Below are 15,992 nucleotides of genomic sequence, written 5' to 3' on the forward strand. Positions count from 1 at the left end.
AGAAAATATGTATTTTCTTTTTCTGTACTGCTGCCCAAAGAATTTACTGTATACATGTTTATATTTCATATAATTATGTACTCAAATTTCTGTATATGCTATAAGATTATCAGATTCTATTTGTAAAAAACTGACTTGTTCCATGTCCTTGTGAATCCAACACAGTTGGACCTATGGAACATGAAATAAATCAAATCTAAAGCACGAGCTCTGTACTAGCATTGAATGTCTGTAAACAAATCCAAACTGTAATTAATTATGTGACTAAATTAATACAAGGAACATTATTGTAATTAAAGTTCAGAATCATTTTCTTATGGAAAACTAATGATATTACTATAACAGATTGTCATTCAATATTGTATTTTATACATTATTTGGCTGTAACATCAGTTTCTTTACATTTTGTAAATTTTAATTGTAACATCAGAATTGTACAAAATTAATAATGCTTTATTTTGGAAGTTATTATTAAAATTCTATATAAAGTGATGCTGTGACAAGTCAGTTTTGAAGTTACTTTTGGAAGTCAAAGAGATCAGTGAAGTCTGTCTGTTTTGTATACATGACGAGTGTGCAACTCGGATATCAATTAATGTGAGTAAATTTTGTGAAGCGTGAAAATTTCGCATCCGTTCATCAATGGACCAGGCAGAAGAAACGTAAGGTAATTAACAGTCACATGAATTGTTACAACTTCTAATATCAGTCATTGACAAGTATGTACATCTTCCTAAGTTGTCTAATATATCTGTGATGTTCAGGATCAGATATGCATCTGTTGTGGTTCATACATTCAAGCAACGGTAGTCCACAACAAAATTGTCAACTGATTTTATGGGTACAATAACAATATTTGTTGACCATGTACTGTTGCTATCCTCAATAATACCCTCATATAATTTTTTATGTATAAATTTGTTTACTAGTGGTTGTAGGTGTTTTGCTATTCCGTATGGTTTGCTATACACTGGTGGATTATCACCTGTTGTTTTGCATTGTTGCATAATTGGAGTTGTTTGTAGTGGACCATCTGAACTGAATATCCAAACAACAAAGTTTCAATGGCTTCTTGTTAATTCCACTTTGTTTTGAGCAGAGAAAAGTTTTTAGGCTAAGTGTTGAGTTATCCCAAAATATTATTCCATATGACATCAGAGAGTGAAAGTACGCAAAGTATGTTAGCTTACTAATTTCTATATCCTCAAAATTGGCAATTATTCTGATCGCAAAAGTTGCTGAACTAGTCGCTTTAGAAGATCCAAAATATGAATTTTCTAATCAAGATTCTCATACATATGTACACCCAGAAACTTAGTATGCTCTACCCTGTCTACTGACTTCTGTTGATGTGTTATATATATTGAAGGAACTATACTTTTTGCAGCAGGAAATTGGATGTAACGGTTTATTTTTTCAAAGTTTAGAGCATGCCCATTTTGCAAAAAACCAATTAATAACTTTTCCTAATATCTCATTTGTAAGATTTTCAATTGGAGTTTCTTTTACTGGATTAATAATGATGCTTGTATCATCATCAAACAGTGTCAGTTCAGCTTCTAGTTTCAGATAAGAAGGGAGGTCATCCACATATATCACAAACAGAAGGGGCCCTATGATTGAACCCTGTGGAACACCTAATGTAATTTCATCCCAGTTAGATGAAGTGGCAAACTTATTTAAATCATCTACCCCATATAAAGAAACTTTTTGTTTCCTGTTCTGTAGGTATGACTTAAACCTCTCATATGCTATTCCATTTATACCACAGAATTATAATATCTGTAACATAATGTCTTGGTTCACACAATCAAATGCTTTGGACAAGTCACAGAAAATTCCTATTGGTGACAGTTTACTATTTAAAGACTGTTATGTGGACAGTGAAACTGTATATTGCTGTGTCAGTGGAACAGCATTTTTGAAATCCGAAATGTGATTTACTAAGTATCCCATTACTGTTGAGATTGCTGACTGCTCTTGAGTTCATTACTTTCTCAAAGATTTTTGAAAATGCTGAAAGCAAGGATACTGGCCAATAATTATTGACATCTGTGGTGTCCCCCTTTTTGTAGAGAGGCCTGACAATGGCGTATTTTAACCTGTGTACGAAAATACCTTGTTAGTGATGCTGTACATACGTGACTCAAAACATCAGCTGTAATTGCTCCACATTGTTTTAATATCTTATTACAGATGTCATAATTTTACTTGTTTCTCAAAAGGTTATTAGATGAAACTTAATCTGACTACAATTTTTCAAAACTGACTTCCTGACTTTTTCTTTTGAACTGTTCTCACCAATTTTTTCTCCTGCACTTAAGAAATGGTTGTTAAATACATTAGCTACTTGTGTACTGTTGGTTAGGATGGTCTCGTTCTCTTTAATAGTAATATTACCTACCCCAGTGGTTAATTTTTGTATCTCCTTTCTAAGAAGATTACATATCGATTTGATTTTTATTGCTTCTTGATTTCCTGATAGCTTTTGTCAGCATTACAGTAATTTTTATGGTGTAAAACTACTTCTGGATCTTTACTAGTTCCTGCTGTCTCATAGGGGAGAGTGGGGCACTCGAAACCACGGGGCTCAATGAATCAGGTGGCATAATTTCAGTACAAGGTGGTAAATTAAGTTTTCCTCTGTGCATATGTTGTCAGTACTGCTCTATATACTGCCATTTGTTTTCTGCAGGATCTAGTTCCCGCCATTAGTGTTGTACTGGTGATACATTAGTTTCGCGACAATGAAGTAATTTTTGGATATGTAGATAGATTGAATTTTGTTCAATCCTTTGTCATCAAATTTTAGAGAAAGTAGGTCATTGTGATAATATCAGTACCATATTTTAATGATATAGATCTTCAAATATTAACATACATAACCTCAAATGAGCTTTGTTTGAAATATGTACTTTTGGGGCACACTGAACCAACCTCTCTCTCGGGGCACAATGAGCCATGGTTTGTTGTGCCCCAGGGCGGTTCATTGTGTCCCAGGAATATTTTAATTGTCCAATACAAGCACTCTGCACTTTGTTTCCTTAGCATGGATAAATACATATGTATAGGTATTTAAGGCTTTGAAATTACAGATGTCCAGCAGTCCTGTTTTATATTATCTCATTTGAAGATGGTTCGTTTGTGCTGCAGGAAGACGGACAGAGGTAAAACTGACCATGATGTTATGCAAGTAGCTGTACAGGATGTTCTTAATAAGGGTATGGCAGTTCGCCAAGCAGCTAAATCTCATTCAACACCTTACCCTACTCTTCGACGATATGTTCAAAACATTAAATGTGGTTCAAGATTGACACCAAACTATGAAAATCGAAAGGTATTTTCTGTAGAGCAGGAGAAAGAATTAGTAGACTATTTGTTACATTCTTCTAAGATATGCTTTGGTGTTGACACTAAAAGATGCAGGCCCTTAGCAAGTGATCTGGCTGTGAAAAATGGTCTGAAATATCCTGAGAACTCGACAGAGAAAATGGCTGGTGTAGACTGGTTCTATGGGTTCATGAAATGAACCCCAGAGGGCTGCAGCTTATCCAGAGCAACATCCTTTAATCGATATACTGTTTCGAATTTCTTCAAAAACTTGAAATACTTTTACCAGAGATACCCTACTTTCGCTGATTGTACAAGGGTTTTCAATCTGGAGGATCAAGTACCTCAACTGTACCAAATAATCTTCCAGAGGTAGTAGCACAAAAGGGAAGTAAACAGATTTCTCAAACTACTAGTGGAAAACGTGGTGTCTTAGTGACCACCTGTTGCATAATTAGTGCAGGTGGTACTTTCCCCTGCCCCCAGCAATGATATTTCCTCGAGTACATTTTAAACAACATATGATAAGTAATGCACCAATAGGCACCCTAGGGCTAGCAATAAAGAGTGGCTGGCTGAATAGTGAACTTTTTGTGGATGTTGTGAAACATTTCATCCACAAATTCAGGATTAGCAAAGACAATCCTGGTCAGTGAAGTAACAGACAGGGTCGTGGAGGCAAACAGATCATCTTCAGATGTTAATTCTCTCCATCATATCAAGGTTGCATGATGTGCAGGACAAGCCTCAGTCGATGTCAGCCAGCCACAAGAAGTGCAGCGAGCAGGACCATCTGCAGTACTTAACACCCAAACAGCTTTTGCTAATCGAGTTTCTCCTGAAATAATTTGAGGATATCCAAAAGCAGAGAATAGGAAGAAGAGCAATAAATGTAAGAGAGGACGAAGTTTTAATTGCAAATGATACACCGCAGAAAGATTTGTAGCAAGCCACAAAACATCCCAACAAAAAGGTCAACTGGAAGCTTTATGAGCAGGAATCAGATGATGACATTAGTGAGGCGCATTATGAAGAGAGTGATGCCAATGTGGATGTGTCTGGTGAATCTGAGCACAACTTTGAAGACTTGGACAAATTACCAGAAACAGATGATTTCGTTTTGCCCAAATTTGAACTGGAAAACAAAACACCAGTTTAATACGTGGGGAAGATTTTGAAACCGAAGGATGACACAGCAGACTATCAGGTATCATTTTTGAGAAAAAGTGAAAAGATGGGAGTGAAGTTTTAGTTACCTCAGGTAAAAGATGAAGCTTTTGTTCCAGCTAGCAACATACACTCCCATGACCTGCTACTGATGGTGTGACAAAGAGACAAAAATCATATTTCAAATTTGGAATGAGGTTCGAGTCCTTGGATGTTCAGTAATTCCAAAATAAGTTACATGGCTGTGTGCCTATAGATTTAATTACATAATTCACAAATGGAAATATGTAAACATTATGTTTAAAGTACATTTACACTTACTTTGTATGCTAAATAGGTTCTTTCAATGAAAGTGTTTCATTGTACCCCACATGTGGGGCTCAATGAACCATTTACCAAATCTTCTTCAAAGGCGTGCAGCTAAAAAAACAATTAATGACAATGCTGTCATACAAGGCCATTTGATACTTGAATGATTAAACTGTAACATCTGTCAATCACAAAATTATTGCATGAGTAACACAAAAAAATACTTTTTATGGTTCAATGTGCCCCACTCTCCCCTACAGTTTTTTTCTTCCTGAAGACACTTTATAAATACCTGTAGTAATCCAAAGTAATTTTCTTTGGAAAACAATGTTCAAAAAGGGATATACATTTTATCAAGAAATATGTTGCATTTATCATTACCATTTGGCTCATTATAAACATTTCTTAAACTTTCTCTGAAGTGCTCTACAGATACCGGGTTGAGTGACCTCACACTTTTACACAATGGTTTCCAAACTGTACACCCTGTTAGGTTTTGTAAGTTAATCAGTTGTTTATCATTGTCTGACAATCCATTTACCACAGGGAAAGCATGTGTTTGTTTTGCATCCTCTTTCTGTACAATGGCTCTGAGCGCTATGGGACTCAACTGCTGTGGTCATTAGTCCCCTAGAACTTAGAACTACTTAAACCTAACTAAGCTAAGGACATCACACACATCCATGCCCGAGGCAGGATTCGAACCTGCGACCGTAGCAGTCGCACGGTTCCCGACTGTGCGCTTAGAACCCGAGACCACCGCGGCCGGCCTTTCTGTACAAATACATCATCTATTAGCGTGCTACTGTCTTGAGCTATACACGTAGGGAAATTGATCACTGATTCTAAGTTATATCTTGTTAATAACACTTTTAGTTCACTTTTCCTATCAGAATTACCTTCGCAAGTGATGAGTCTTAATGGTTTGTTCAATGCTTTGGTCACCTCATGATCCATCGATCTTCCCATGATTGAGTATCTCGAAACTCATTACATTTAATCCTTTCGGGACATTCACTTTGTTTGTCCCAAAGTTATAAAAACTTACCAGAATCATCAGTTTCCCATTAATGTTGGTTATGTGTGGAATTCGTATTTGTATAAAGCAAAGTGTTTCGTGTAATGCTTCATTGTCCTGCAGTGGCTCAACCATACATACTGTCTGCTGTGGCGCATTGGCAGCTACAGATGCCCAAATCAACCTCCCTATGCAAGCAGGTACTTCGTCATGGGTAATTATCTTTAATCTACGTATGTGCAGTTCAGTTGGTGACACCTTAGTAGATCCTGTAAAACTCAAATGGAAGGCTATCGGATCCTGGCGACTTGTAAGACACACTGGCCAGTATAGCTGCAGTGACTTCCTCCCCCTCAATACATCTTCAAGTAATGCCATCTGCGGGTACCGTCTTAGTGTGCCATATGTAGGACATCCTCAATCACATATGAGGGACGATGGTCCGTGAACAATTGACTATAGTGGGTGAAGAGAGAATTTCCGATCTCACCTTGTGTTGTGACAGCGACCATAGGCTAAGGTTACAGCGTGGATCAGCGCTCCTTGCTGATGCCTGCATTCTGCAATGATGTGATACATCAACAGCACTTCGAGGTCCATTCTATCCATGATGTGCACATGAAGAATTGTCCCTTTGAGGTGCTGCCTCATTAGTGCTTCTGATGGGCAGGTGAGTGCGGCATTGCAGAACAATCACACATAAAGCAGTGGTAAAAATCAAGTGGGTGCTGCCTCCAGGTAGCGATATCACTGCTGTGACCGATCAATGCCATCCTAAGAGCTGTCTTAGTGCATAGCAGCCACCATCGAGTGCGGTCAGGCAAGCACCTCACCAACTGGTGTGTGATGCCCAGATTGCATCCATGAACTGTCAGCATACAGGCGAATGTAGGTTTGACGCGAGCGGCCTAACCCATGCTGTACCATCTGGTGGCACAAGGTGGCTGTGCATGTATAGGCCACATGGTTGAAAAAGCAAATGAGCATATTTCAGCTGCCCGTGTGCTACAAACAATGGTGCGCAAGAGATACGCGCTCTATATGGCTGGAGGAGTGACTGGTATAGTGTGTGAAACCAACCTATTGCCAGTACATACTGCCATGTGTCCATGAGTCGAAGGTGGGTTATGATGGTGGAGAGCACCAGGCACGGAACGTAGTGTGGCAGTTGGTCCTTTGGCACCTGGGTTAAGTTAAAATCCCCACCGAAAATTGAGGCATCCCATAAAACGGGGCACGAGTGCATCTGTGAAGAAAGCAGACCGTTCATGGCATTGTTCCGATCTGGAGGGCTCATAAATATTAATGATTCTGACATCATGCAGAGTGAGCGCTATGTCTCACATGAGCGAGGAAAGTGACGTCTTTGGTGATCATGCAAGAGGATTTCCGTGCCACTGCTAGTGGCAGATGCGTGTGAGACGTGAGCACTGTATCCAAAAGCCCCAACGAAATCCTCAACATTGTCTATATCCGCCACACTCAGTGAATCTTGTAACATAATCATTTTATGGTGTGAATGGATGTTATGATTTTGAGAGTCGCTAGTCAGTATTGTTGGATCGGCATATCCGTCAGGAAGGTGGCATCTGTTCCAGCTGTGGCTGTCAGGGGTAGACCAGCCGCAGCATCCATCGCATTTTCAGTCATTGTGTTGCAGCTGACCTGGCACCTCCATTAGGGCATACTCTTTCACTGGCCATTGTTTGGAGTGCGAATTTTTGAAGCTTTAAAGTTTCTTTTCCAAGTTGCACGAGGTTTATGATTTTGAAAATTAGTACACATATGTGATTTACCATCAGTGTGTAAGTATGATCATTCATAGTGTTTAATTGTATTTTTGTAATATACATAGCCTAGCAACTGTTGCTCAATAATGTGAAATCGCCATTTTTGTTTCGTTGTGTACTATGGGGCAAGTCCGTCAGTCAATGGTAGCGCAAAACCAATGAAGCTTGGTTTTTCCCCACAATTTTAAAACGACTGAATTCAGTGTTCGATTATACTTTCAAAAATAATTAAATTCTGAATTAGTAATTTTAAGTGTTCCATTAAATTTATTCTAAATGATGATGGAAGTTAATATGAAATAAAAGGGCTTTGGCGAATTTTTTTACTTAAGACAAAAGTTGTTTTGCTTGTTACACAAAAAAGTTAAAGCTGCATGAAATTGGTATTTTTAATAGGGCCTAAGTTTCTGTTTCAAGTAAAATATTCTCTTCAAATTAATAAAAGCTCTTTAATTTTTAATACTCACAGCAAACATTGTTATGCGTAATTTTTGTATGTTCCTAAAACTAATTTTTCAGGTATGGTGAGGAACTACTTGTGAAAGACGACTAGGGAGAGTTGCTAACGTGAAGAAGGTAGTCAATGTGGTTCTTGAAAGATGGATTGGATACACTGCAGCATCTGAATCTTTCAACATATCTAGAACAACCTTGATTGACAGGGTGAAAAAAAAAAAACACGAAAAAATGAACTTACACCTGAACTGGCTTCTGAAAATCGATTAGGTCACTGTGATTTTGTATTTTCTGTAGCTCAAGAAAAGGAAATAGTTGTGTACATATTATTTATGGAAGAAAGACTCTTTGGCCTTATACAGTTTCTGATCTACACCCACTGGATTTGATTTAGCAGAAAGAAAAACATCATAAACCATATCTTCAAGAGAGACGAAAAATGCCAGGTAAAGAATGGTATTATGGTTTCGTTAACTAACATCCTGAATTAAAACTAAGGTCACAGAAGCAAACATGTTTAGCTCGAGTAAAAGATTTTAATAGAATTCCTGTTGGGAGCTTTTTTGATGTCTTGGAGTCAATTTACACAAAGTACAACATTAAACCAAACAATGTGTACAGTGTGGATGGAATAGGGATTCTCACAGTCGCAAACCAACCTTCAAAAGTGTTAGCCCTCTGTGGGAGAAAAAACAATTAGATGTTTATCTTCTGCAAAACTTGGTGTATTCACTGTAGAAACATGCATGAGTGCACCTGCAAACTTTATGCCACCAGTGTTTGTATTTCCCACAAAGAAGGAAAATTCATTGTTAATGAATAATGCGCCCCCAGGATCCTTGACCTGTTACCATGAATTGGAGAGAATTGATAAGGAGACTTTTCTAATTTGGTTTAAGAAATTCGAGTTTTCTAACCTTTCACTGGAAAAACCAGTTTGGTTCATTTTTGATGGGCATGAATCAGATATCAATAGTTTAGGCCTTATTGACCTAGCTCAGAAATGCAGTGTCATTCTAGTGCATTTTTCAATGCATGCAGCACACCGCCTTCAGCCCCCTTGATGTTTCTTTTACGACCCCTTTGTGTGCATACGATGAGCATGAAGCTAGGATGTGGTTAATTGAGCACCCTGGGCGTTGCATCACCATCTACCAAATCAGGAAAGCTTGTGAATAGGGCTTTTACAAGAGCTGCTCTTATGCAAACTTCCATAAAGGGCTTCAAAAAGACTAGGATACACCCAGTCAGTAGATATGGATTCTCTGATCACCTGTAAGCTCCATCTGAAACTACTGCTATGCCAGATGAATCAGATTCTACAAACTGTCAGCCACCAACTTATACAGAAGCATCAAAACAGAGCACATTGTCAGAATTTAGCTTCTGGTGCACCAAGTGCAGCACAGTCCCAGGGCTCTGCAACCCTCCTGAGCCTGGATTCTAGAAAACCTGCTGACAATCGCCCTCAGTCACCTACATCTTTAATACCTGGAGATATGTGTTCTTGTCCTTCAACTTCTGAAGCACAAAATGAAGAATGGAACCAGCCTTCCATTTCTGGAGCATTAAGTTAACTACATACATTATCAGGGCCAAGACCAGTAGGCCTGCAAAGAGTACCATTGGGAACAGGTGCCTTTCTAATATCACCTTAATTACTAATACCACCCCCACAAGGAAAGGAGAGAACTCACAAGAAAAATGGAAGGAAAAAAAAAAGGAAAGACAGTCATCCTCACCTTACAAATCAGAACTGGAGACAGAGGATAAGAAAAAAGAAAATTTGAAGAAGAAAAAATGGAAGTTAAAACAATGGAGCATTGGGTAAAGATACTAAAAATAAATTGTATTGCAAGATATAGTGTTCTTTTCAATCTAAGCTCTGAACAAAATATGAAAATAGCAAGATAAAACAAAAGGAAGTAAAAATAAATATAGATGAAGGTGAAAATGACTTGAATGAAGTAGCAGCTTGAAAATTCTAACCCAAAGAACATTGAGGGGTGGAATCAGTGTCTGAATTGTGGGTGATGGGCCCACAGGACTTGTACAAATTATGAAACAGATGATAATATCGTTTGTGAATTTTATTCTTAAAACTTGTATCCTCATACAGTGTTAAATTCTTATTTCATACTCACACTTTTGATAAATTCAGTTGTGTAGTTTCTATGTAAATTTTGGAACAAACTTTTTTAGATTTAAATCTTATGGGTTTCTGTTTTACCCCACCTATAGAGCAAAACCGCCATTTTGTCACTGTCAGGAAAAAAATTCATAAAAATTAAACCACTAATCACTAATGCGTTATACATGAATATCATACATCTTTAATATCCACATAATGTTAAAAACATAATTTTATGAAAAAGAAAGATTTTCGAGATACAATGTTAACAGGTCAGTTTTGTCCCACTCTCCCCTACCAAATACTTTGCACCTCTAAATAGACTGTCTATGTCTCTTATATGTTAGTGGGAATGGAAGCAATAAGAAACACAATTAACTAATTTTGTGATGCCATGCAGTAATCAATACTTTTGTGGTCTTCGAAGTGAAGAAACTGAAAAATATGTTCATTAACGCTAAAACTAAAGTCAAAATGAGGGAAATGTCCAATTCAGCGTCTTTTTTTTTTTTTACTTGTAGGAATATACATTTATTGTACACTAAATAGTCTATTCATTGCTTTCTTAATATATCTCACCATGTTTGGTCCATGAATTTTAAAATCTTATGGGTTTCTGTTTTACCCCACCTATAGAGCAAAACCGCCATTTTGTCACTGTCAGGAAAAAAATTCATAAAAATTAAACCACTAATCACTAATGCGTTATACATGAATATCATACATCTTTAATATCCACATAATGTTAAAAACATAATTTTATGAAAAAGAAAGATTTTCGAGATACAATGTTAACAGGTCAGTTTTGTCCCACTCTCCCCTACCAAATACTTTGCACCTCTAAATAGACTGTCTATGTCTCTTATATGTTAGTGGGAATGGAAGCAATAAGAAACACAATTAACTAATTTTGTGATGCCATGCAGTAATCAATACTTTTGTGGTCTTCGAAGTGAAGAAACTGAAAAATATGTTCATTAACGCTAAAACTAAAGTCAAAATGAGGGAAATGTCCAATTCAGCGTCTTTTTTTTTTTTTTTACTTGTAGGAATAAACATTTATTGTACACTAAATAGTCTATTCATTGCTTTCTTAATATATCTCACCATGTTTGGTCCATGAATTTTAAAAAGAATGCAAATCCAAGTTACTAATGGTTTCCCGAATCGTTGCTGCAATGTTTTCTTCTGTGTTGTTGCTTGGTTTTTGGGAACAACAACATCATACCTGCTCCCAAAGTATTGGGTCAAGATGGCTGGAATACTTACTAACGTCATTCGAAATCAGCCCCGAATCTATGATATGTCTGAACAGGGGCAAAAACTTGATAGTGCCCCCCCCCCCCCCCCCTCGAGCGTTTTAGATACGTCAAAAACTCAAAAAGATCGATTTTCCAGAAATATGTTCATTTTGTGGCGCACATCTTTCTGAAGCGTTTGCTATATAAAATATAGATGTTCGACGAAATGTAAGGCATGTTATTTGATCTTGAGTGTGCCAAAGTGCAGTGCCACACCTCTTCACACAACACTCTTCCATCACATGTCACTGTATTTCACTCTGTGGGATTCAAACATGCATATTTTGTAACAGAAGCCATCAAACCTATATTCAGGACAGTGGAAGTTAAAATGTCCTGTGGTGTCTCTCCTGCTCCCAGTCGGCCGTTTTGACATTCTACCCCCAAAAAAAAAGCTCTCCATTAATATTGGTTGGGGTTATTTGTAAATGGGAGAATAAGAAATCGTCAGAGAATTTGCACTCATTATTGTCTGTTAGCTGATAACTTACTCTTTTGGATTACTTAAAATTAAATGTAGCAAACATAAAACCAGTAAGGACAAGAGACAAGCAAAACAGTACACATTTCTTCATCCTTACAGCTATGCACGGCATGCTTTCCTTTCTGCGATAGAATCTATTATCCCATCAAAGTTCGTCAAAAGTTCTGCTACACGAAAAATCAGAGTGTCGTTGTCTATTTTTGAAAAAGCTCCTAGTAAAAACAGTACCCCAGACTAGCGTAGTTTCTCGATTTGATTACATCTATTTTGTCACTGTCTGCTAGATAAAACGAAATAAGGGAGACTGTTTTGGCACAAATTGTCATTTTTACCTATGCTCATTTACATAAATAACACGATGAAACACAATTCACGATGCATAAATATCAAATGCCAAGTTGGCCTACTACATGCAAAAAGTTTTGTGTTAGAAAATAGTTTCACTTTTCATTCACATGCTCCAGCTTTTCAAGTATGAGATCGAAAAGTAATAGTATGGTACGAAACTTTGATAATCAGTGTTGAATAGTCATATTCTTCCAAATAATTTGTAAGATGTCCCCATTTCTTCTCCTTCCTCATTCTAACAAACAATATTATTATCACTAGCTCTGTAACTATTCCCACCATTGTCAAAACCTATTCTTCGGGTAACTTCACTAACCCTGCCAGAATCACCTGTTTAGTTACCCTGCTTTTAGTCTCTGGTTAGACATTATTACATGTTCATACAACGCGCTATTCTGAGAACAGAACTTAAGTGGCTGCTAACCAGGGGCCTTAGTAGTGTACCTCTGACTAAAAAAATTCTGTCAGAATTTGATTTTCTTCGATACACGAAGAAGAAAATGTGTAATCTTTCTTACCTGTTATTTCTGATGCTCATTTATTTACGATGTGTAGTCTTAATCTGGATTGGCATTCACCCATTCGCGTTTATTGGGCTCAACTCTTGCAGCCCTGTACCGTTTTGTGTCTGCCAGAGAGATTTGTATTTCTAGATGTGAAAGGGATTCCCTAGTAGAAACATCACACACATTGCGCATACATTTAAAAATTTCGTTCAGAAATCAACTTACAATGTGTTCAAAAATATTCAAAGACAAAGAGATATACATTTCAAAATCATATGAATAAACGAAAGACTGACGTGCGTTGGACGTTAAACTCTTCGTGAATCAATTTTTTTCCCTCAACAATATTAATATGGTGATCACTGAAATTGCCACCTGGGGCACACACCCTGGTTTTTGCGACCCGCCCCTCTAGATCTGGGTCTGTTCGAATTCGAATGTCACAAGTGAAAGAAGCACAGGATTTCCTAGAATTTAAATAATACTTTAGTTAGTTGTGTAAATAACAGGGGACTAATGACCATAGATGTTAAGTCCCATAGTGCTCAGAGTCATTTTTTTGTGTAAATAAGAGCAAGAAGAAACTCTGATTTGTGCACTGCCATAACTCACTCAAATAACAGCACAATAAAATATTCAAATCGAGTTTTCCATTTAGAGTTAGTACGCTATAACACACTATGACCTGTAGCTGAGCCAAGGGTAAACCATGGTCATGATCACAAATCCCCAGGAATCTGTAGCAGTCGCAGAGTCCATGCTGCATTTCGATTGTTGGGTAACACACTGCGATGGGAATTTATCTGACATCACAGTATGAAATCAAAAAAATGTTGCAGTGTTCTGCCTGTCGTTTATTCTCATTGGGCTTTTTGTATTGCCCTGAACACAAGACGTGGAGCTAACATGTGTATATTGTGCATGGCGAAACATCCAACGTTCCATACTTCCAGAATCACTAGTCATGTGCAGTGACAAAATAGGGATACGAAATCTCCTGATACTGAAGGACTAACAATAGTAATGTGAACATTAACAAATCAATAATGAATTAAGCTCATTGCGTTTGAGAAGAAGGTTGATAATTAAAGATAAAAATAGACTGATCGTTCAGTTGGCGCATAGCAAAGATGTACTCGTTTTGTTACTACATTCTGTTCTTGACATTTGCAAACAAGAGAGAAAACTAGTGTAATGTATATAGGTAGTCTTAACGAGATGGGAAGTAGCCACTACTCTTGTATTAGATAACAGGAAGAGCTTGGTGCCATGGAGCTAATATGATTGTAAGAGGTCCATAATTAGAGAACTTGTTGCTAGCGCACTCGAGCTGATGTAATTTCGATGTATTGCTCACTCGCTGCCTGCGATATGTAAGCTAGAAGAGAATCTGAGACCAAAGAGCAGTATTGACTCCAGTAGGAGTAAGTTGTTGCTTGCGAGCAGTCGTGTCTGGTGTATCGTGTTGGCTGGACCGGTCGTGTGCAGCGATGGCGGAGACTGAGCTTGCTAGGATAATGTAAAAGCAGCCTCGCGCATATGTAGTATTGTTACATCAAGTCCCATATAAATGTTTTTAAAAAATGTGTTAATAATAATCTTTCTCATAAAAAGTAACTTATGACATTTACCTCAATTTAAAGAATTCACTAATTTCTCCAATCCTTGGCAATCCCGATTATTAAAAAAGAAAAGTCAGTTCTTTCCTTTTTTTATAAGACAAATCTATCGGCCAACATTGCACTTAGCTGCGCCAGGAAAATTTCTTATAGGAGCAGATATATATACGCGTTATCCGGCGACCTAATTAAGGTAAGATTTTTCAGTTTATTCAGAATGATGTATCAGGGCCATGACACAGCATTGCTGACGTCCAAAATTTACCAGGTTAAATTGACTGTCAATTATTGAAAGGTTATAGGTTTGTCACATTGTATTATATTTTCACTGTTGGGTAGTTACACTAAATGAGAGTATTATTCATACTATTTTATTTTGTTGGGAAGTTATATTATTTATATTTTGTGGGGAGGTTACATGATGCTGATGCTTCCTGCTTCTTCCACTATTCTGTTGGTAGTTAATGCAGACAAGTATAATAGGAAATAAAGATTCAGTTGCAACAGAAGCGTGCAGTGACCTTAATGAGAGATATAAAACAATTCTCATTTGTTCTCCAGCCATAACTGCACGTTTTTGAAGATTGTGCCACTGAAACTGAAGAATGTATCACACTTGTTTTAAATATCAATACAGTTGATGTTCTCTCACGATGATGAAATCGGCAATAGAGACTAACCAGATTACTTCATCAAATGGAAAGAATATTATGAGAATTTAGCAGGATCACTTGGCAGAAATCCCGAATGGGAGTGAACAATTATAGAAATGCCAAACATCCTCAACAGTAATGCCACCTCGCTACTGCACTAGCCCTGGAAAGAACTTCTAGCAATGTCCTGACTATTACCGGCAGCCTGCTTCAGACAGCCCTCAGGAGAGCTGCGCTACCAGACACTGGTATAAGTCTCGCTGCTGCAGATGGTTTCTGACTGGTGGCTGAGTTCAGACTCCAAGATGAAAGACCAAAAAAGCTAGAGGATGAATGTTCTGATGTGTCTGCATAATGAGCTGGTATAACGAAAAGCTGCAAACCGATGGCAGATTACGCCACTGAAAAATACAACTGAATTGCACACTTGTGCTTCTCAATTTGCGACAAAAGCTTATTTTTGAAAAAAGCTAAAATTCAGTGTAAAACGACCTTGTCCAAAGTATAAAGAAGACATAAGATACCTTGTAGTGTTGTCCGGTCATGTATCACACCTGTATATAACTACTCACAACAACAAAAAGTTCTGCATCACTCGAGTTCCCAGAACTCCTGAAGATATGTGTTGACTGCGGATATTGTATCACAGACACAGTCCCTTTGACTGTTCAAATATGTCACTAAACCCTCCCAAAGATATAAATAAGCATGCATGGGTAGTGCCTATTAGACAGAGAGGGTCTGACAGAGAGAGTTCACCAGGAAGGAGGTACACGGTTCCTTTCGCCTGTAGTTCAACCATGCCTAGATGGTCAATACCACGGTTCGATCACGTCCACATTGCTACTTTGTGCCAGGAAGAGCTCTCAACAAGGGAAGT

At 37.7% G+C, this 15,992-nt stretch overlaps 1 protein-coding gene across 2 annotated transcripts in view; it reads right to left on the reverse strand.

Moving 5' to 3' along the window:
• LOC126359744 (uncharacterized) overlaps positions 1 to 12,993 on the reverse strand; it is a 227,891-nt gene extending 214,898 nt beyond the window's left edge. The window contains exon 1 of one of the 2 annotated variants that reach the window (XR_007566230.1): positions 12,853 to 12,993. Coding sequence is in view for 1 of the 2 variants with exons in the window: in XM_050007656.1 (XP_049863613.1) it covers positions 12,853 to 12,872 (20 nt within the window). In the remaining variant the exon portion in view is untranslated. The remainder of the gene's footprint in view (positions 1 to 12,852) is intronic. The other variant, XM_050007656.1, reaches the window with a different exon arrangement.
• Positions 12,994 to 15,992: the final 2,999 nt, after the last annotated feature.

This window comes from Schistocerca gregaria, chromosome 1 (genome assembly GCF_023897955.1).
Source record: "Schistocerca gregaria isolate iqSchGreg1 chromosome 1, iqSchGreg1.2, whole genome shotgun sequence".
Classification (NCBI taxonomy): Eukaryota; Metazoa; Arthropoda; class Insecta; order Orthoptera; family Acrididae; genus Schistocerca; species Schistocerca gregaria.